General features: G+C 32.1%; 2 protein-coding genes across 2 annotated transcripts; one reads left to right on the plus strand and one right to left on the minus strand.

Annotated features, from left to right (window-relative positions):
- Window positions 1-3,072: 3,072 nt before the first annotated feature.
- LOC143579652 (AT-hook motif nuclear-localized protein 1-like) lies at window positions 3,073-4,971 on the plus strand. The gene is made up of 5 exons (XM_077062896.1): window positions 3,073-3,541; window positions 4,006-4,073; window positions 4,148-4,279; window positions 4,361-4,522; window positions 4,615-4,971. The coding sequence occupies exons 1-5, from the start codon at window positions 3,193-3,195 to the stop codon at window positions 4,825-4,827; spliced, it is 924 nt and encodes a 307-aa protein (XP_076919011.1). The 5' UTR covers window positions 3,073-3,192; the 3' UTR covers window positions 4,828-4,971.
- A 15,568-nt stretch (window positions 4,972-20,539) lies between these two features.
- On the minus strand, window positions 20,540-21,493 carry LOC143579653 (general transcription and DNA repair factor IIH subunit TFB5-like). Its single transcript, XM_077062897.1, has 2 exons — window positions 21,176-21,493; window positions 20,540-21,083 (listed from the first exon to the last, which is right to left on the minus strand). The coding sequence occupies exons 1-2, from the start codon at window positions 21,208-21,210 to the stop codon at window positions 20,906-20,908; spliced, it is 213 nt and encodes a 70-aa protein (XP_076919012.1). The 5' UTR covers window positions 21,211-21,493; the 3' UTR covers window positions 20,540-20,905.
- Between the last annotated feature and the right edge of the window lie 2,022 nt (window positions 21,494-23,515).

The raw sequence follows: 23,515 nt of genomic DNA on the forward strand, positions 1-23,515 counted from the left end.
CCAATCATATATATATATCTTTCTTTTTAACTTTTGCCACAAGTTAACATCTCTAACCTAGAGGCTTCACCGGGTCCATAATTCTTGTCTAGCCAAAAATTGACCAGCCCAAATTTTAAGATTATTGAAGGAGTCTTGACCATCCATGAATCCATGTTCTACTCTTTATGTGTCTTTCATCATGGTGGGCCTACAATAATAATAATAATTCACGAAATTGAGATGTACCATATATTGAATAATAATATTGTTAATATAATAATAATATTCAACCAGACCAACCCTTTCCTATTTTGTTCTTTTTGTTAAATACTAATAATAATCAAGGAAAAGGAAAACAATGACAAATAAAATTTGTCAAAAAGTTTGCTCGTTGGTTTAGTAAAACTGTTCCAGTTTAACTCGTTGACTCTTGAAATCATTAAAATTTGAATATGAGCCATATAAAAATGTTATTTAATAAAAACTAGCTCGAAACCAAATAAAAATGTATAAAAAAAATTAATATTATATATATATAATTTAGACCCCATCACCACTGAATACATACACGCATACATAAATTAAAATAAATAATTAACATAAAAAGCCATTATATTTATGCGTTCATGATGATTTTCTAATATATTTTGATCAAATTACACATACAAATTGAAAGTGTTTACAATTTTATAGTAATAGCAATTTATAGTTTGCCACCCTTTTAATTAAAACTTTATTTTCTGGATATGAGAATCAAAATCTTTAATTCAGCCAATCAAATTAATATTTTTAAACATTTTAGTTGAAATAAAAGCAATATAAGAAAGTTTAATGGAACAAAACTAGGGCTGACAATTTATACACGAGACACGAATACATGACACGTACATACACGACTTTAATAGGTAACAGGTAAGGCCTTAACAGGTAAGGACTTCTAAACCTGCCCCATCTTTCCAAACAGCCAAAGCCCGCATAATGGAGCTACATTGAAGCGATTTCCTGTTACTGGACCTTCGTTCTTGCCTAGTAGCCGGTTTAACAACACGTAACGTGATGCGAGGCAACAACAGAAGTTTAACCCAAGCCTGAATAGACCTCGGGGCATCCACCACTTTACGGAGCCCCCCTGACAAAGCCTGGGCAAAAGCCATGCGACACGCGGGCGGGATACTCTTGACAATAGCAATAGGAATGGCGAGGATGCGCTCAAGGAGAGCGGCATCTACCACAAACATCGTGTAGGTAGTTTTAGCTTGGAGGAGCGATTTGATATGACCCCGAGACAAAAAGGCAGTTTTAGCTTGTCTCAAGGGGGCTCATGCCCATGATTTTTTGACTGTTGTGCCCATTGAAAGTCTTGGGCAACGGATGTCGGCAGTTGAATACAGAGTCATCCTTAAATACCGGCTTATGATTCCTCTTTTCCCTCCAGATGAATCATGCCCCATTTGTAAAAAAGCTTGTTTGGATAGATTTGGTGAGCACGCCCTCCACTGTAAGGAATTGCCAGGATTTAAGTATCGTCATGACTGGGTTAGAGATGTCTTATGAGATGTTCTTAGACGTGCCAGGATCCCAGCCAAGAAAGAGGCACTTGTTAACTTTTTGACTGATCCGCGAGAGGGTAGATCTACCCTGAGTCCTGCGGATGTTCTTGTGTTTGGCTGGGCAAGGGGTAAGCATGCGTGTGTTGACCTCACTGGGGTGTCCCCGTTGGTGGGGCTGAGAGACAGTGGCTTCGTACCGGGACAGACGGTTTTGAGAGTGGAATCTAGGAAGGTTGCTAAGCATGAGACAGCGTGTTTGGAGAATCAGCACGTGTTCATTCCATTTGCCTTCGACACTTTTTGATCCCTAACTCTCGAGGCGGTTCGCTTCTTGGAGCGGGTGCAGAAGGTGGTTCACAGTGACTCGCAGAGCCCGAGGAACCAAGAATTTATATTTAGTATAATAGGCTTTGCGATTCAAAGGGGGATAGCGGCGCAGCTTGTTGCTTGTTTACTCATTATCCAGATGTAGCTCGGTTTGTGTTATATATAAAAATTTTAATCAAATACAAAAAAAAAATTTGTAAGATGTGAAAAAATATTTTAATTATTTTAATATTTGACGTAAAATGTCAGTTTAACCACTATACACAATTTACTAAAGTTAAAAAGTTTTAAATTTTAATCATATGAATTTGCAAACCCACTAAATTAACATGAGTCTAATCCATTAAGTTAAAAATCTTTACGGGTTTGACCTTAAAAACCAAACAAATTTCATTTAAACAAGAAATTACATGTTAAATCCTTAAAATGCTTTAAGAATTGGAACCCTAAAAATCAACTTGTTTAATACGTTTCCTAAACTCAGTCAATCTTATTGCTTATTAGTTTGGACATATATAATTTTATTCTAAATATAAATTAAATTAAAAAGAAAAGAGCAAAAAAGGAGTAATATAAAAGTCCTAGTTTGAGATTCATTGCCTTGGGGTAGAAACCAAGATGGGCTTTTTAGTTAAATAATCATCTTTAAATACATTAATATTCTTTTTTATTTTATACTATTTCAATTGTTTTCATACGCCTTTCTTTATTTCATTAAAATAACATTATTTCTATATTTTATTATGTATTAAATAGAAAAAAAAATATTATTTATTTTCAGAAAAAAAAGAAGTATGGTTGTCTTCATTCTGCAACCTAATTTCACTTTTCTTTTACCGGACTCCAACCCATTATTAACCAAAATACATAATTTTCTCCCACTTTAATAGTTGATAATTAAAGCTCAACATTAAATAATTTCTTTTTTATTCTTTTAATATAGTTTTTAATTTAATTTATATATTTTGGACAATCTTGAGAAAACTATGGAACCAAAATTGCTTTTTAACATCTAAAACAACCACAAATTTCCATACATCTTTCTGAATTTCAATCTTTCTCTCTCAAAATTCCAAATTATTTCTTTTCAATTTTAATTATTATTTTTTTTAAAATTATTCATCATCTTCTTCATACTGTCCACTGGCTGTTCATAATAATTTCTGTTTTTTTGTTGTTTAATCCATCTTTGATTAATAAGCTTTCCCAGATTTTTATTTCTTTCTTAAAAGATTTTAATCTTTTTATTTAATTTCCTTTCTGGGTTTTGGGTTTTAAATGAAAAAAAAATTGTAAAAATTTATATCAAAACATTTCAAAAACTTTTAAAAAAATGACTCACGGCGGCGTTACGGTGGTCGGATCCGACGCACCTTCGGAGTACCATATTGCTCCAAGAACCGAAGCAATCCCTCAATCCATCACAAACCAATTAGCTACATCATCTCCTCCGTACCCGGCGGCCGGCGTAACAGCCTTGCCGGAGAAGAAGAAAAGAGGCCGGCCAAGAAAGTACGATTCCGATCAGTCCGGCGTCAGAAAGGCTTTATCTCCAAAACCCATCTCCTCCGCCGCCCCGACGCCGGTCATCGACTTCTCCACCGGAAAAAGTGGCAAAGTCCGGCCACTCTCCTCTGCCGGAAAACCACAACCACCACCTCCCAAGGAAATTGAACCTTTAGGTAATAATAATAATCATAATAGTAATAATAATGTTGGAGTGTTTAAATCTCTTTAATATTGTTTCAAGAGTTTGATTCAAGTGGGACCTAAATGAATAGAACACTTCCAACTTATTATTACATCTTAATGTTAATAGATGGTTCTACTTCTAGAAGCTCTTTGCTTTTTGTGTGTGTGTGTGAGTTAGGAGAATCTTCTAACAGATGATTCCAATTTATTTTGTTCCTTAACTTTTAAGAACATATATAGGTTTTGAATTTTTTCTACAAAATTAAGGTTTCAAGAAGTATGATTACATGTGTTGTTGTCACTCTATTTATATGTAACAACCAAGATTTTGCTTTTATTATGTTGTGGGGTTGGTTTCTTGAGCATTTTGTTTGTCGTACGTTTGGGTTTCGCCGTTTCGGTCACAATGTTATGTTAAATGTTGTGAAAAGTTATTAATATTGTTTTTTGTCAGGTAATTGGGTTTCAAGCTCGGTTGGGGCTAACTTTATGTCTCATATCATCAATGTGGAAACAGGAGAGGTAAAATTCGATGTTATTAAACCGCTTCGAATTAGTTTATTTTCGTTAAACATATACGTTTTTGGTTCCATTAGGATGTGACAATGAAGGTTATATCATTTTCTCAACAAGGACCACGTGCAATATGCATTTTGTCCGCAAATGGTGTCATTTCCAGTGTTACTCTTCGTCAACCTGACTCGTCGGGTGGTACATTGACTTATGAGGTAACAAATTGACCTAATTTGATCTTTCATTAGTTATTACTTCACGTTTCTAAATATTTTGATGTTTTGTTTATTATCAAGGGTCGGTTTGAAATCCTTTCGTTGGCGGGATCATTTATTCCATCTGAGAGCGGAGGAATGAGAAACCGATCCGGTGGGATGAGTGTTTCTCTCTCAAGCGCCGATGGGCGGGTCGTTGGCGGCAGCGTGGCGGGTCTGCTGGTGGCCGCCAGCCCCGTGCAGGTATATAATTATTCCATCCTCGTTGATTTATACTTCTCGAATTCATCTTTTTGGTTATTATCTACGTGTTTTATTTGTTTGTTGTAAACCAGATTATCGTAGGAAGTTTCTTAACGGGCGTCCAACAAGAACAGAAAACCGCCAAGAAACAAAAACCCGACAACATAACGGTCGCATTCGCGACATCAACGGCTGTTCCGGTTCCTGTTACCTTTTCGATTGTGCCTGCACCGGGTTCGGAGACCAGTGAGGTGAATTCTGCTAAAGAAAATAAGTCAACTGACATCAATGTGAACGTTGAGTAGTTAGTTACAATGGGTGATTTGGTAAAACTGAGGTAGATGATGAATGTCTGACCTCTCATATAATGTGGTTGTTTGTATGTAAAACTGTGATTGTTATTGTTTTTAGTTTTGAAGTTTGATTGATGGTTGATAGGAGATTTGATTATTAGAATTAGATTTATTTTTAGAAGAAATTTCATGTTTAGCATGATCATTAGCTGTTGTCCTGTAAGATGATTTGGAATTTTCCAGTTCATCTGAGTTATTTTATGAAAATTTGAATGGTAGAAGTTGTGTTAATTATGCATATTGCATGTTTCATGATACGGATGCTTAAAAAAAAATCAAATAACTGAATAATAAAAATCAAATGTTTATATGTTTGTGTTTCTTTCTTTACAATATGTTGAATGAGGTACGGTTTGGTTTGGTTCGGTTCAGTCTTGTTCGACCGGACTTGTAACTTATGTTTTTAACAAGCCGGTCTCGGTTATAAACGCTTCGGTTCTTTTAATAATTCAAAATGATGGTTGGGTTCACCAAGTGGTTCTAGACATGGGTAAATTCAAGCTAATTTCGGTTAATAAATTTAATGATATGTTGGTTCAAATTAAGCACTAATAAAACTTTAATAATTTATAAACTAGCGTTGAGTTCAAATACAAGGTTTCTAAAATTCAAACCAGTCGCATTGGAACCGTCTCGTCAAACTTTAAGATATTATTTTTTTATAATTTAGTATTTCAACTTATAGCTTGTAGATTTTATGATTTTTGTTCAGATTATTGTATATTTTTATTTATCATTGTTTTTGTTTATCTTCTCTTTTTTTTCCCTCAAAATTTTGTCTTTTTTTTCTTCTTAAAATTGTTTTATATTTTATAATATATTGTGTCTTTATAGATTTAAAAGACTGTGTATGATAACTTTACTCAGTAAACCAGTAAAGTAGAACAAGCGATGCTAACGTGTTAATTATGTGAATTATAACGAACTTTTATGATAACAAATAAAATTTTAAAAAAATAAAAATTTTACATATTGTTTTAGTTATAGTTCGGTTTGATTAGTTAGGTTATTTCAACACATATTCCAATAAATGAATCATAAAATTCAATTAATAGAAAGACAACCAAATAGGTTTGTTCGATTGTTTCGTTCAACCTTTTTTGGTTTTTTCTCACCCATTTACATATGTTTCGAAGATTTAATTATCAATACCTATCAAAAGTAATTAATGTGGTTATATTAGATGTTGTTTAAACTTAATACAAATCTTAAATATATATAAACGAAACATTCATATATTATTTCAAGCCATCATATTGTTTTATTTGTAAATAAAGACTTTTAATGCATTTGACCTGAATTCACGGATACGAGTCACACTAAACCCAAGTAACTCTTAAATAGGCTATAACATCTTATTAGATTAAAAATTAATCTCACCAAATATTTGATATGAAAATCCTATAAAATAAGGATATACTAAAAATTAATATCCGATTTTTTTTAAAAAAAAAATATATATTATTTATAATTAGGAAACAATTTTATAGTAAAAAAAAATAAGCAGATTATGGGTCTCACCAAACCCATATAGCTTTTAAACCAGATTATAACATCTTATTTATTTGTGAAATATTTTCATCATCAAACCCTAAGTATATTATTAACTTTTTTACAATAAATAAAATTAAAATTAAAAATATATATAAATATTAAAAACGAATAATGTAAAACAAGGATCGTACTACGTGGGATAAAAAGTAGTAACTATATACCAATCAAATTAAAAATTCTTTAATGTTATAAAAAATCAACGATTATTTTTTATATTTTACAAGCAATAATTGATGTTTAAGATATATTTAAATAATTATAAAAAAATGTTTCTTTCAAAATCAATGCTAATTTATATATATATATATATATATATATATATATATATATATATATATATATATGTAATTTAATCTGACAAATTGTTTAAAACTATTATATTTTGAAGTAGGACTCCAATAAAGCAGCAAGGCCATGTGAACTAAAGAAAAGTTGGTTAAGGAGGTAAAACCCAAAATGATTAGTTTATTATCATAAACTTAAAATCAAATAATACGTACATAAACATAATTTTTAACTGTAATATTTTAATTTACGTTTGTACAATCACAAATTATTTAAATTCCTATGAAATAAATAAATACCAGATTCTTATGGTCTTTTTAGGGGTGATTTTATTTGAACTGATTTTTTTTATAAAGTTTTGATATAAACTAGTATGATTCATTAGGAATTTTTTGATTGTACACATATGAACTAATTTGATGTCCGTCTATTATATGGGTAATTGATAAAAATTTAGAATTGTAATCATTAAGTGAAAAACAATCAACAAAATGATCATACATTGTTAATACAGTTATAATTTACATTAAAATTCCAGAAATTTATATAACTAAGATTACACAAATATGTTACAAATAAGTAAAAACTTTCTTATATATTAAATTTGTGATTGTAGTGGTCGGTATACATTCTTTATCAAAATATCAAAATCTTTAATCCATGTCTACTTGTAACTCTTGATAAGGTAACATATAGGTGTGCTTGTAATTCTTGATATAGCCATGTATAGTTATCCGCATGACAAATAAGGTTCTTTCATGTACATATCAGCCCTGGATAAATGATAATATATTCATGAAACTAACAAAAAAGATATTCATATACATTGAATATCGATCATACCTTTTAATCAATTAATATAATATCATTTGAGATCATCTGCTTATGTTATCCAAAAAAACATGATTATCCAAAAAACCTATATGCTTAAACTTTATATAACTCTTAAGAATCCTTAGAATTTGAAATTGATTCAGCATTTTAAATCTGTTGTCATTAATATTCTATGTAGGACAATTTTTTAATTTACAGTTAACAATTGTATAATCGAGCAACACATAAAACCAAAAATTAAAATGTAACAAAATGATTTGTTTCATTTCATTCAAATGTAATATTCGAGAAAATGATAAAGACATACTAAACTTATAACTGACATACTAACCTTAAAACCATTGTTCAAATAAAAGTGATTATTTTGAATTAGCAGCATATTAGAATATTTAAAGTTACATTAAGTGAATGTGGTGATTATTATTTATTAAAAGTTGAATAATCACCGATATCCCCCACTTGTGGTCTAGTGGTAATAGGCTTGGGTTCCCTAATGGAGACTCAGGTTCGAATCCCACTTGTGTCATATTTGGATGGATATTAGCAATGAAGGATTTAAGCTAGGCCTTGTACAAAGGTTGTCAGTTTGAACCCTGAGCCCACCCGGGTTTTCGTCCCACCGTGTGTTACGCTAGAGAGTTATGCTCTTGTGGTGGCACAACGACTGTCAAGTGGCAGTCGGCAGTATGGTTTCCCGGGGGAACGCTCAAGCAAAACTCTGAAGCCAGCGTGGGCCCTGTTAAGACAACATAGTCTGGCCAGAGTGTGGCATCGGGGCTCTCCAAATTTGGAGAGTGCGGTAGCCTAAATACAAAGAAAATCGTCGTTCTAAAAAAATTTATTATAGTTGAAAATATTGCATAATGAATGTTTAAGTTTTGAATACTAACACCGTGTTATTAGTTAATATTATGGGAAGTTGTTGAAATATTTGATTAATTGATATATATTTTAACAACTTATACAAAAAAGAAAAAAAAAGAAGCAAAGATTTCGGATTTAATTTGTAACATCCCGAAATTTCTAAAGTAATATTTAATATATTATTTTGTCGGGTGAAATAAATGAGTTAGTGGAACGATAATAATAATAGCAAAATATGAAGACTTAGTAAGATAATTAGATGGGATTAGATAGGGACCAAAAGGAAATATGGGCCTTCGGTCCATGGGCTTAAGGGAGTACAAATACCCCCTTAAACCCTAATCCTTTCCATTCCATCCATTTATCCATCCTAATCTCTACACACCCCAAAATACACACACAACCCGAACCAAGATCCCAAGGCGAGGACCCGAGCTTGTTGGTGCTAGATCGTCGTGACGAACCAAAGCAACAAGACCAGCTCGTGTTCGTAGTTCGACTCATTTACGGTACGTTTATATCGAGAACTTGTTCGTTTAGGTTGGGATTACTATAGAAATGATAGATCTGTGTTTGTATGGTAAAAACGAATCCAACAAAGCTAAACTTACTGAAAATGGTTATGATTTGATGGGTTAATCGATTGATAAAAGAACCCGTAACCTATATGCCTAAATCGCACCCTTTAAACATCGATGTTAGGTCGATTTGATGGTTGGGGTTTGTAGGCGCTGGTCAGACGATTCCATGAATACCTAAATCAAGTTATTTGGTTAAGAAATGAAGATGATTAAGGGATTTAAATACGAACAGTAGCTGCAGCCGACAACTTCCTCTGCAAGCTAAGTTCGCCTGATGAACTTCGCCTGCAAAGCTAAGTTCGCCTGATGACAACTTCGCCTAAAGCTAAGTTCGCCTGATGACAACTTCGCCTAAAGCTAAGTTCGCCTAAGGTTTAACTTCGCCTAAAGCTAAGTTCGCCTAAGGTTTAACTTCGCATAAAGTCGAGTTCGATTAGAAAATAAATTAAAAACCTAATGAAAAATGTGTTAAGACAGTTAATGTAAATAAAATTTTTTCAAGCTGACCTGGTAGCTCGACCCCAGCCAGGGGCTCTGCCCCTTGGACCCTGCTAGGGGCTGCCGCCCCTAGACCCCGCTGCCAGGGGCGCTGCCCCCGGACCCCCGTTCGTTGTGGGTAGTAGTTAAGACTAGAAAGATGATATGAGTAGTGATAGTTAATTGATACGTATACTTGTTATACAGTCAGCCGTGCACAACCGAAGAAAGGGATTACGATTAACGGTGAACGTAACCGTGTTCAGGTGAGTTTCTAGCCCCATTTCCTTGTTATGTTTTCGGGGCTGTGTGCATACTCGATGTGAAGTGTGAATACACTTACCTTAAGTGGTAAGTGTATGCTATAGATGTTATACGAGGTAGGGCTACTATATAATACTTGTTGGTGCGTGAACGATCTTCGGATATTGCACGCATCGCCAAGGATAGTGATTGCCAAGTGGTTATTAGTGTGTATGAATGCTATGATGTGACTTGCTTATTATGTAAATGATATGAAGCATGTTGTAGACAAGTAGAGGTAGAGCGTGTTAGAAGTGGCGAGAGTATAGTAAGAGTGTTAGTGGCATGACGATAGTACGTGGTAGGGTAAGCCTATACGTGACTACGTCATTAAAGTGGCAAAGTGGCAAAGTGGCATAACGTTATACGTTATTAAAGTGGCAAAGTGGCAAGGTGGTAGGTGTAAATAAGAGGCTAAGTGGTAAGGTAAGCAGGTTAGATAGTGGACTACGTGTCTTCGGATACGTATATGATGCAAGTAGTGGTTGTATGATAAGTTGCTTGATTAACTAGAACTCACTCAGCGTAGCTGACTTTTAGTATGCACGCAGGTGATCAGACCAAAGAACTAGCATGAGTATGGCACATGGCATGGATTGAACGGCTGGCATCTTCAGATGGAAGAAAAGATGTTTTAAATATAATGATTTGTTTTATAGTATCAAAGAAGAGATTGAATGTTTTGTAATGAATGCTTCAAGTAAACGTTTCCGCGAAAGTTTTAATTAACTCTGATTGTAAGAACTGTGTTTATGAGTAAATCTGATTGCAAGAACTCGGATTTAATTGGAACCATGTAAAAGACTTTCAATCGGTTTAACTATTTTTTTAAATTAATGTGAAAATGGAATATCGCTTAAATGTGATGAGGAACAATATTATGTTATAATTAATAACAAAATAAAAATAATAAATATTTATATTAAGTTACATTACAGTTAGGTGTAAATCTTAATGAATTTTTATAACATATTTTAATAATAAATGTTATAACTTTAATTTTAAAAAATTTATATATTTTATTATTTGAATATAAACACTTTAATTATGTACTAAACAACATATAATATTAACATAAGGTCAAGTTATTCTATAATAAAAATAACAAATATTTATATTAAGTTACATTACAGTTAGGTGTAAATCTTAATGAATTTTTATAACATGTTTTAATAATAAATGTTATAACTTAAATTTTAAAAAATTTATGTATTTTATTATTTGAATATAAACACTTTGATTATGTACTAAACAACATATAATATTAACATAAGGTCAAGTTATTCTATAAAAGAGAACAAAAATGAGAAAGATGCGAATGTTTGTAGCCACACAAAAAACCTTTAAATAAATAAAAAAAACCATAACTCAAAAGTTAATAAAAAAAAAGCAAAAACACAAAAATGTTTCCATCAACTTTCTTATTCTAAAAAAAAGACACAATGGTGAGTGAAAAGATTATTGTGTCTTTTTGTTTATCATTGTATTTTGTGTTTATTTTCGTGATTGATTGTGTATTTTTTTTTCTTAATATTGTGTTATATTACTCAACATTGTGTTATATTTTATTCTACATCGTGTCTTTTCGTCGATTTTTGTTTATGAACCGGAATGATGGGGAAACATTTAAGTTTTTAATTTTTTTTTTATATTTTGAGTTATGGATTTGTTTTTTGAGTTTTTTAAGGGGGTTTTTATGTGGTAATAAATCCTTCTCACGCTTCTTATTTTTGTCTCTCTTTGTATTTTAACTTTATCATACTAATTACATAACCCCAATTCGTTGTATTTGTATAAATATAAAATTAATAACCTAATAAATATTGAAATTATATAAATAACTGATGAAAACGATATTCTCTGTTTCAATATCTTAAATGATTTTATAAAACGAAATGCAAGGATGGGATGCAAATAGATTTATTTGTTTAAAATTTTGAATGCATTTAATTAAGTAATTTGTCTTCTAATGCATATTAAATAAATATATTCAAATGTATAAAAAAAAGTATAAATCAAGTAATAAAATATATATTTATGAAACATTGTGGTCTGAATTATGAAAGAAACTATTTAAAACTAAATATTGACATTTTTATTGCTAAAACCATTTATATTATACTACACAAAAAAAATCATATAAGTAAATGACAGATAGTTCATATAGTAAATTGTTATATATATTCATTATAATTATAATATTTAATTTCAATGATTTAATACTAAACACCAAGATATATATAATAGATATTCTTAATGTTTGCACTATTTATACAAAATGTTTGGAAATAATTAAGAAAACACACATTTTTCTGAGTTCAAATGGATATGAGAAAGATTTAAATCAAATTTGAAACCAATCTTATGTAAATAAAATTATGCACTTCTGCTCGAAACCCAGTTTAAAAACAATTTATAATTTATTACTATACAAATTGAAATTCTTCGACAATGGTGCAACTTTATTTTCTTTAATTTGAAATTACCTATTCTAACAAGTTGCAGCCTCAATTTTGATATTTCTTTATTTTCTTATTTCACTATCAATGCTGTTTAATGAATTGGTTAGGATTTACATTTAATAAAAAAACTTGAATATTGAAATGACTTAAAGATAATGACCATATATTAAAATAGGTTAAAAGAAAAGATGAGAAGGGCTATTAGATTGATAAGTGGTAAAATTTGATAGTCTTTTATTAGAATAGATAGATAGATTTTTAATTGTATTTATTCATTTAAAATCAACTTATTAAAGTATTTAAAAAAGGTTTTCAAAACATATTATTCATATAACCTTGTGTACCGTTAGATACTCTAGCTATTGTCTAATATTGGTAGGCTAACAAAAATTACAAAACGCTTAAAAGTTAATAAATTATTTAATAGTAGTTATCTATGAAAAAGACTTAATTTTAAGGATAAAGGCTTAATTCATACATACGAACTTTGATAGTTCGATGTGTGTATTGTTCTATTTTATACTTTAAAAACTTGTCATATAATGGGTGAAAACGCCCCCATGTAGGTGAAAAACGCCTTAAAAATGTATAATGATTTCACATGAAAGTTAAATAAAGATAAAACATGTACAAAAAAGATGTGAGGTGACATGATTTTATTGCGCATAAAGCTAATTAAAAAAATATTCCTGCATCACGATGTTTCTCTGTTTCCGCTAGCACCATCAACGCTTTGAAAACGGCCCTCCCGTTTTGATATTTTGAATGTTTTCTACTCACGTGGAGCAAAACATGCCTCCAGTACATATACCCTAACAAACAACAAATCATGGATGAGAGTAATATATAAAATTAAAAGTGGGTGCTGTTCTCCTCCATCTCTCTCACACACATACATATATATGTATATATACATATATATAATAAGGGCGCCAGCAGGCTTTAAACCACATCGGGACATTATTGGGTTGGCTTTGATGTCCCCGGTGCTTATGTGGCGTTGACGTGGCACTATGGAGGGGCTTCAATGCCCCCCCCCCCCCACCAAAAGCGGTATGCCCCCCTATTTTTAGGCTTAGAAGTGTAAGTTTAACCTGTTAACTTTGATTAATATTATCTTTATTTGGTTTGCCCATTTTAATCCAAGAGCCTCAATTCAACATATGGTTTTTTTTATATTTTCGGCCCCTAAATTTAGATGTTTAAGTTCCACCACTAGTTAGGTGTTTAAAAAATCATAAGATAATAGTAATCATAATAAGGGTGACTATGATGGCTTGTATTGGGTTACAAAACTTAATCACAAGTAATAAGTCAAAACCACACGTACAAGCACAAAACACAAAAAATAAACTTTTAGATGACAAAGTTTTACTCATTTGGACTGCAAATCAAGCAGGCTTCTCAAAGGTGTTCTTCTCTCTAAAATCTTTAATGGCATCTCTTATCATTTTATCCGCATCGCTTCTAACAAAAAGATGAGTATCATCCAAGATGTGTATAATGAACTTCTGTGATTGCGGTAACGACGAGTTGTAATCGATTATAAATTGCGCCATTGGTATGTCGCTGCATCATCACAAATTAACAGATAGGTTCTCTTATGGTTTGTACAAAATTGTAATTAAAACATAGATTGGGACAATAAAGTGGCTTACCATGAAATAAAGATTCCTTTGGCTGCTTGTACCATGATGTTGAATGTTGAATGTAGATACAAAGTTTTATTAGTTAACTGCAATGGCAACCCTGCAGAAGTTGGATTTATAATATTTAACAGATGAACATTGTTGCACAAATAAAGAAAATTTTAATATATATAGTTTGGTTCAATTTTAAAATGAAGAAAACAATTTTAATAGAGAGAACATGAATGAATCTAGCGGATCTGTCTGGTTGTAACACAAACACGACCCCGTGTAACCCATTTATCTTACAAGTCAACCGGGTTGTGATCAAGTTGTAACCCTAGATGAGGATATTACCCTAGATTACAACAAGAAAACTAACAGTTGAAAGTGATATATTGTTATTTCAAAACTTACTGCATTTGTGGCTGACTGAGATCGTGAGCCTTGGAGGGAGGTTGATAAGACATGATTCGAGACGGTCAATCTCCAAGAACACTAGAGAAGAAGAAGAGAACGTGGGATAATTTTCTGATGATTATTATTAAAAGCTCAAAGGTACTTATAGATCAAAGGTACTTGTAGAGTTAAACTCAAAGGTACTGATATAGTTAATGGAATAAGAAACTTGAAGAACAAGAAACAGATCTTTTGAAAACTTAAATAACTGACAATAAGGAAGTAAATAATTTGTGTTTTATCTCTTTGGAATCTTCTAGAAGTTGTTTGCAATTATTCTTGGAGCTTAAGAGAGAAACGAGTGGCCTTTTGGCTTTGGGTCTTTGATGAAGTTTGAGGCTGCACTTCTTGGACCGATGATGGATTCGGTATTACCGATTCAGACGTATCAAAGATAAGAGTGGTAAATTGTAAGATGGAGTAAAATTAGCTGTGTTTGGGGTTGCTTTTGACGTGAAGAGGAAAAGTTATTATACTTTTTGTGAATTGTCAACTTTTTGAAAAGTCATAAGGAGGCAGGGGTGGATCCAGTGTTGGGTCAGGGAGCATATGCACCCGCTTAAATCTCTAGTTTATGTTCTAAACTTTTAATATTAAGCATAACGACCCATATGCCCATCCTTATTATTTTCAATGCTCCAACCCCAACCTTTTGAGTTCAACTTTCCAAGTCTAAATTTATTTTGTTTTGGAAAATGACAAGTTTGAACGCTTAATTGTCTAACCACATCATTTGGAACCTGCAAGTTAGTTATATGGGAGTGAGAGATGAAAATATTTTCAAAGCTGATCATGTATATGTCGTTCAGATTTTTTTATTGTGATTTCGGTTTCTTGTTTTTATTTTGAAATACGAGATACGCTCATAAACTTTTTTATTTTAATTTTCGTTGGTTTCGTTTTGATTTGATTGTTTATGTGTTTCTTGAAATCCAAAAGATATAAGATTTTTGTTGTCATTTGAGGAATGATGATATGGGTTCTAGGTTTCTAAAACATTCTAGCTAATTTAGAGTCTAATATGACTTTTATAATAATTAGACCAAAATTTGAATTTATTAATAGTATCATCTTTTAATGATTAATAATTCTACACTATTTAAATGATAAAAAAACACTTGCAGATGTTATAAATGAGATTGTAATTGACCATTTTCAAAAGATAAAATCACGTAAAGGTCAATTCTAATATATATTTGTTTAATGAAATTTGTTGCTTAAATTTCTATACATAGTTATTTAATGTAACCTTTTTACCCGCCCCATTTTGGTTTGACCCGATCCATCTTGGGTTGACCCGTTTAATTTGACTAGAACCATTCTAGGTTAACCTTTTTTTGCACCCACTAGCTAAAATTTCTGGATCTGTTACTGTAAGGAGGCATGATAAGGAAATCCCAAACACCCTCTGGCCTCCTATTTCACGATATGTTTATTTATTAGGGTGACCGGAATCATCATGATTTGATTTGCTCGGTGATGTTCCTGCCCACACCCAAGCGGCAAGCCATTCAGCCCCAATTTGCTTCCCGCCCTTTTCCTTCTTTGTCTCATTCCTGAATCATTTGGTGACCCCGAGCCGGGATGTTTTTTATTGTGCACGAGGGATACGAGGTGGTATTCCTGACAGTCCCGAAACCTCCCCAAGCCCACCCCTGAGGACACTCCATTTATTCTCAGAGATGTCAATGGCTCTATATGAGACTAGTTTTGGTAGCTTCGATTTCATTTCATGCTTGATTATAATTGTATCTTATATACCGGTCTCATGACATCATGAACCTGTTATCTTATAAAACGTTCCACATGTTTCATTTTTTTCACATTGAGTTGTATTTTGTTTTTGCGTCTTTATTTTCATTTTTATGTAACGCCAGAGGTTATACGATTTTTTTTAAATATGGTATGTTCACCCGGTATCTTTTTTTTTGTTAGCAGAGCATATAATGAACTTTAAACTAGTTACATTAAACATGACACGTATATAAACTTAATTCTTAAAAAAAGACAAATTATTTTCGTTTGTACAATCACAAATTAATTAAATTTCTATGGAATAAATAAAGGCTAGATTCTTACGTATTCTTTAAGGGTATTCAATTGAACTAATTATTTATGAAGTTTTGATATAAACTAAGGGTAAAATTAAAATAAAAAAATAAAAAAATTAAGAAGTGTGAGAAAGATTTGTGCCGCACAAAAAACCCTTAAAAGTAAATTTAAAAAGATAATTAAGAAATCATAACTCAAAATGTAAATAAATAACGAAAACATTAAAAAACTAAAATGTTTCCTCCATCATTCACGTTCAAAAAAATAATAAAAAAAATTGACGAAAAGACACAATGCCGAGATCAAAGACACAGTGACGAAAATGAACAAAAGACAGAATTATAACTAAAAAAGACACAATAAATCGCAAAATATAACACAATGCCGAACAAAATATAACATAGTGTTGGGTAATATAACACAATATAAAGAAAAAAGGCACAATGTCAAGGAAAAAAACATAATCAATAATAAAAATAAACGCAAAACACAATGATAAACAAAAAGACACAATGATCTTTTTCACTCAACATTGTGTTTTTTTAGAACGAGAAAAACGGTGAAAACATTTTTGTATTTTTACTTTTTCTTTTTTTATTAAATTTTGAGTTATGATTTTTTTAGAATTTTTTTGAAAAGTTTTTTTATTTATATGATTACAAATACTTCTCGTCCTTCTCTTTTTTATTTTCTTTAAAGAATAACTTGACTCATAATCTAATATGACTATATAAGTAATTTTTGGACCGTAGAAATATGAATTAATTATTGCATTTGATCATTTAAAATCAATCTAACTAAATGTTTATATATAAAAAAAGGGTTCTCCAAACATATTTTTCATATAACCTTATTTACTTTTAGATACTCTTACAATAATTAAATAATTAATTATAAGACAAGAATTAATAACTATTGAGTAAGAATAGTTATAAATTAAAAAAAAAATTGTGCTAAATTTTAAAGATAAAAGCTTCATTTATATATACGAGCTTTGAATATAGAGTTTATATTGAATAACAAATTACGCTTAGGGATAAGAGTTTTTTCCTGAATACCTGTACTTGTACCCGTTCAGTACATATATCGATACCCGTTAAGAATATGTTGAGGTTTGTATTGAGATTTCAAAACTCATAACTCTAAATGTGTTTTTATTGGGATATTCTCAAGGCTTCAAGTGGGTTTTTCAAAACCACTGATAATCAAAATATTAAGTACTAACAGTTCTAATCAAACCCTACTTCTTTTCGCTTCTTCTTCCAATCAATAATTTATATGATGGTTGACTTGTTCCATTTTTAGTTTCGGTATTATGTTTTGGCTATGGTATTACGGTTTTGGTGTTGGTATTATAGATCATTGATTGTTGGTATGGTACCGGTATCGATACCAAGTTTAGTGGAGATTTTTTTTAAAAAAAAAGCGGCACCGAAGCAGGCATCGTACCAAAAGTACCTGCACTTGTACTTATACCATAAAATTCGGGTACGGGTATGGGTACCAAGATCTACTGATTTTAGATACGAGTATTTTCGGGTACAGGTATGGGTACGGGTACGGTACCGATGTCATCCTTGAACGCTTATAATACAAAACAATTCACATAACTGGACAAAATAAATCTGAAGTAATTGGAGTCCACGCACTTGCTTTGCTGAAATCGAATGATCTTGGCTTAAATAGGCGAAGTTGCTGGTTAAGTTGAGAATGCGAAAAATTCACACCCACTTCAACACATTTTTATTTCTACACTTTATATAAAAATTAGAACTGAGGACCCGGGTGTTGTGCTGGGCCCGTGTTGAATCAGTAAGTAGCGTGTTGACATGTAAAGGCGATAGAAAATAGATCGTTATCGAAATTTATTATTACTAAAACGTAGATAAAATAAAGATGTTTGTGCGGGCTAAAGTTGGCAATGCATATTCTCGGTGCACACTATTTCATGGTTCGTAAGTTGATTTCAATTTGGAATTGTATGAACTGAGTTGCGCGCTAGCAGTTCAATTAAATACATGCAGGTTTGAAGAGTGCTGCAATTTGCTAACATTATGGGTTGTAATGAGATTTTGAACTTTTAATGATAAACTAGTAAATGACCCCCGCGCTTCGCGGCGGGTTCTATGTCTGTAATGATTTGCTAAAAGAAGCAAACCGACTGAGTCACTATTGGGCTGGCCAAACCTACCTTTTCTTCCCGGTCTTAGAAGTTGTTTGCGGAACTGCATAATGGGTTAAGCATTATACAATTTTAGGCAAAGTGTATTTAAGGTAACTTTTATTCGTCATTTTTTACCAGTTAATATTTGACCGATCCATTTGGCTCAGCTTAGTTCATTAGACCGCCAACAGAATTATCATTCTCTAAGTTTGGTCAAGAAGTTAAATGCATTTTTTGATTACTTGAAAGTCAAACTGTAGTTTTGAAAGTAATTTGCTGCAGTATTTTTGTTATTTATTTGTGTTCGGACCAGTTACTACATTCTCAGTTTGATCGGTTTGTGTTAAGGGTTAATATGGGTTCAATATGGGGTAACATACAATCAGCTTATCAGCAGTAGTAGCAGTCAAGTTGATGTCAAGGGCATTTCTGGAATTGGTTTGAAAATTGTTAAACGGGTCAGATGAAGTACAAATGGATATTGAGAAATGGAACAGTGAGTCAGTGAGTTACCGATTTTTGAGTATTTTCATGTTGCTATCGAGATATAATGCAAACGGGTCGAGGCTTAATGTCAAGGTCATTTTGGTTTTTTGAAAAATTAAGAGAAATTTTATTATTTTTGACAGTTTGACTGTATAAAGTCAGACTGCAGTTTTGGGTTACTAATTGACTTTTTTACTACATATAGTTTAATTTAACAGCCAAATATGGTTTCATTCAATGTGCAACAATCTGCTTAAAGAGAATAGTTAGCCTTGTTCATTGCAACATTTTAACAGTATAAGTAGCTGATATTGCAGTTATTACAACATTTGAGGTGTAACAAAAAATAGTAAGTTCAGTAGCACTTGCCATTAATAAGGTCCTAAAACATAAAGATGGTTTAAAAAATGGGCATATCGGATGAAAGTTGTTGCTGCTGATTTGCCGATGGCATATGGCTAGTGGCTACTACTCAACTACTTACGGTGATGACTCTAAACACATAATCAAATTATAACACGAAACAGGTTAAAAAGTATAATTAGTGGACTTACAACTATTTTATATGCACGATGCCACCAAAATTGCAAGCACATATATTTAATAACGCAAAGCAAGATGCCAAATAGTTTTGAGTTCACATAAATTACATTCAAAGTTATGCATAATCAAAGGTAAACATGTAACTGCAGCTTTGTGACCTGTGCAGAGACCGTAAGGAAATTTGCAATTGTCCATTGGATGCAAATCAATATCATTAACCCTAGTTTTTCATTAGGGGGAAATTAAAGGTGGAACTTGCAATTGCTCCGTCTAAAACGACCATGACAGTCGACAGAAGTGCAGCGTGAAGCCGTGACATCATCGAAACCGAACCAAGTCACTTGAACTGCCATCGTTACGCGGCGGCTGCTGGTGCTACCAGGGGGCCTCTGCTTAGAACCGAAAGTGAGGCCGAGATAGGAGGAAGAAGCAAAAGGATGAGGTTGTGAGTTATGCGGGGTGAAGGGGTTGTGTCGGAACGGTGGTTACCGGCAGCGCCTGCGGTTGAAGTTCTGCCGGGGAAATTAATACTGAACTTATTCCAGAAGAGTTGAGAACTTTTGTAACTACCCACTTTGAAGTTAGAGCTTGTTCATACGTGTTAAAAATTGAGAGGCTACTCTGATGAACAGTAAAGTTTGTGTGATAACCGCTATCTGCGTTTTAATATATATATATAATTGTTGTTAATAGACTCTCAAGGCAAGCCCTTTAATGTTCTGAATTTTAATATCTTGATATCTCTCTGCACATTTCGGGTGACAGTCACGGAAAACTTATTTAGTGGTATATGTTTAAGCTTTTGAAAGGCATATCTGTGTATGCATATATATTTCATTACAAGTACTCTATTTAATCAATAGCATGAACTTCCACTTCTACAATTTATCAAGAGAACTAACATGCTAAAACTAAATTGATTTAACTTTCAGAAAAAGTTTTGCCTATAAAGAAACAAAAACTCACCTGGACATTTTCACGAACACTTGACACATAGAAATCTCTGGTGGAGACGGAGCGGTTGTCTCCAATCGGAGCGCAATGAAGTTACCTACTAACCGAAACAGATTCCGATAGAGGATTGATCCATTTAAACCTAAATTTGAGATCAGCGTGAAGTTAAAATCACAATTGATTGACAGCATCATCTAGGCGACGTTGATAGATGAAATCCGTAAATGTGGCGATGTAGAAGCACAAATCACATAAAGATAAGATTCAAATTCACACATGTAAATCAGAACTGAAAGGTCATAACCACATGTAGAAGCATAAAGCACAAAAACAATATCAGAATTCACTTTTAAATGACAAGGTTTTACTTATTTTGACTGCAAATCAAGCAGGTTTCTCATAGGTGTTCTTCTCTCTAAACTCTTGAATGGCACTTCTTATCATACCCTCTACATTGCTACTAACAAAAAGATGCGTACCATCCAAAATGTGTATAATGAACTTCTGTGATTGCGGTAACGAAGCGTTGTAATTAATTATAAATTGCGCCATTGGTATGTCGCTGCATCGAGAAAACAAAGAAACAAACAAGTTCTTTTACGATTTGCATAAAATTGTAAAAAAAACATAGATTTGGACAATAACGTGGCTTACCATGAAATAAAGATTCCTTTGGCTGCATGAACCATGATGCTGAATGCAGAAACAATGTTTTAGTAGTTAACTGCAATAACAACGTATGCAAAGTCGGTTTTATAAGATTAACATTGTTGTATAAATAAAGAAATTAGTCAAAATCATCAATCTATAAAGGTTTGACAATTTGATGGTACAATTTATTCATTGATGAATTAAAGCATAACCCGTATATTCACCATGTCAAAGACATCAATCCAAAACTGGACAAACTTACAAACCGTGTAACCCAAATACGACCCATGTAACCAACCAGACGTGTAACTCATACATTTAAACAAGTCAAACAGGTTGCCGTGTTATAAACTGGCAGACGGATTGACCATGTAAAAAAATATATACGTTTTATTTTAAATGGGTTGACGGATGACCTGTTTGACGAACACGACAGTTTATTAAACGGATTAGAAATGATGAACAAAACCTGAATTTTGTGGATTTACTGAAGAATGGCTAACATTATGAATTTAAATGAACACTGTAGGTAGCATATCATTGTAGCAACTAATTCTATAAACTGGATATCAAATATATGGAAGAACAAAAAACAAAAATTTGACATTGCAGAGAAGTCAATTAGAAACCCTAGATTTCTAGATGAAGATATTACCAATTACTAAAACAAAATTAACAATTGACAGTGATATATTGCGGCATCAATTACATAGATCAACTGATAAGCGAATCTTACTGCGTTAGGCGATTCTCCGTTGGCCGGATTTGCAGTCGTAAATTGTAAGATGAACCAACGAGCTTATGAAGTCAAATTACAATCATAGTCCCTCACTATTTCACAACACACTTTTCTAACCAGTTTTATAGGGCTATAAACGAACCAAACGTTCACCGAACAATTTGTGAGCCGTTCGACAGAAAATTCGTTTAATAAATGAACGAACATGAACAGAGCCCCCGCTCGTTCATTTGTGTCCGTGAACGTTCGGTAATGTGTTCATGAACGTTCATTCATGCCCTTTTATACATATTCATAAAAGTTTTTTTGTACATTTATTTATTTTATCTAAACATTTTATGTTCTTTACTTTATTACCTTTAACTAGTCAACCACATTCTCACACTATTTTTTTATTGTTCTTATTCCATTTCTCGTTATTCAAATTAATAAATACATCGATCTCAATCTCTATGATTCACCGATTTTATTTGTGTTCGTGAATCGTTCATGAACACATTCATTTTCTTAATGAACGAGCATGAATATAAAATCTCGTTCGGTAAGTGTTCGTGAACACATTGTTTCCTTAACAAATGAATATAAACAAGGTTTTGTTCGTGTTCATTCGGTCCGTTGCAGCACTAAGGATTGTTGTTATATATTAGGGCTCCGTATGTGATAACTTAAGTTTCATACTTAATCATATAATCGTGTCTTATATCTAGTCTTACGACGCCGTCTGGTTTGAAAGTAGACTCGTTGAAGTATCAAATATTTCAAGTTTGATAATTTGAAGTTACCGAAAACTTTAACATACTATTTTTTTATGTAAGTAAGATTAATAATATATTAATACATATGGGTATATGAAAATTCTGGCCATTGGGTTAGTAACTTAGTATTACACAATATCATGTCGGAATAAACTGCATGAAATTGTAAACTCGCTCTAAGCATGAATAACTGGTTCGAATGCTTCATTTTTTTTGCACTGGGTTACATTTTGAGTTTTCGTCTTTATTCTTGTTTTTGATGCAAGATATGTTCATTTAAAAAATTTTGTTAGTAGAGAAGAAAAATGGGTTGTTAAACCAGTTACATTAAACAGTTACAAAATTGTTTTTTTTTTTCAGTGTTTACTAATAACATCAAAATGTAAGGGTGTGTTAAAAAATCTAAAGAGGGAAATAATATATCATAGAAGAAAATTCTAATTTTTTTTTACATCTGAATCAAAGTTAGACCCAAAAAAAATGACAAAACAGTGAAAGAAATCCAAACAAACACCAACATAGAGATATTGAAACAACTAACTTACCTTTGGGTACAGAAAACAAAAGAAGATTAGATATCAAGAGTGCAGAATTCAACCGATTCGGTGTAGGACCGATGCTATTACTTTTGATTCATTAATGAAAGTGAATTTACATAAAGAAAACAGTACTGCAAAAATATGACCAAAAGTCTGCATAAAAGTATATAAAAATGAAATAACTAAGATGAACATAAAATCAAAATCAAGTGTTGCAAACTTGCAATACAAAAAACCATGAGAAATGAATACCATTAAAAAATCTGAAACACAAGAAAAAAGAAAATGATACAACAACAAATGATTTTAT

The sequence above is a fragment of the Bidens hawaiensis genome, unplaced genomic scaffold (assembly GCF_021521415.1).
Source record: "Bidens hawaiensis isolate Kalapana, Puna unplaced genomic scaffold, B.hawaiensis_p1.1 tig00029892_1, whole genome shotgun sequence".
NCBI lineage: Eukaryota > Viridiplantae > Streptophyta > Magnoliopsida > Asterales > Asteraceae > Bidens > Bidens hawaiensis.

What these genes read in the sequence shown, in the direction of transcription:
- LOC143579653 (XM_077062897.1), bottom strand. Translation starts at nt 21,210, where the DNA reads ATGGTTCATGCAGCCAAAGGAATCTTTATTTCATG. An exon ending in AAAGGAATCTTTATTTCATG is followed by an intron (nt 21,084 to 21,175) that starts GTAAGCCACGTT and finishes TTCTCGATGCAG; the next exon opens with CGACATACCAATGGCGCAAT.
- LOC143579652 (XM_077062896.1), top strand. Translation starts at nt 3,193, where the DNA reads ATGACTCACGGCGGCGTTACGGTGGTCGGATCCGACGCACCTTCGGAG. An exon ending in GTGGTACATTGACTTATGAG is followed by an intron (nt 4,280 to 4,360) that starts GTAACAAATTGA and finishes TTTATTATCAAG; the next exon opens with GGTCGGTTTGAAATCCTTTC. An exon ending in TGGCCGCCAGCCCCGTGCAG is followed by an intron (nt 4,523 to 4,614) that starts GTATATAATTAT and finishes GTTGTAAACCAG; the next exon opens with ATTATCGTAGGAAGTTTCTT.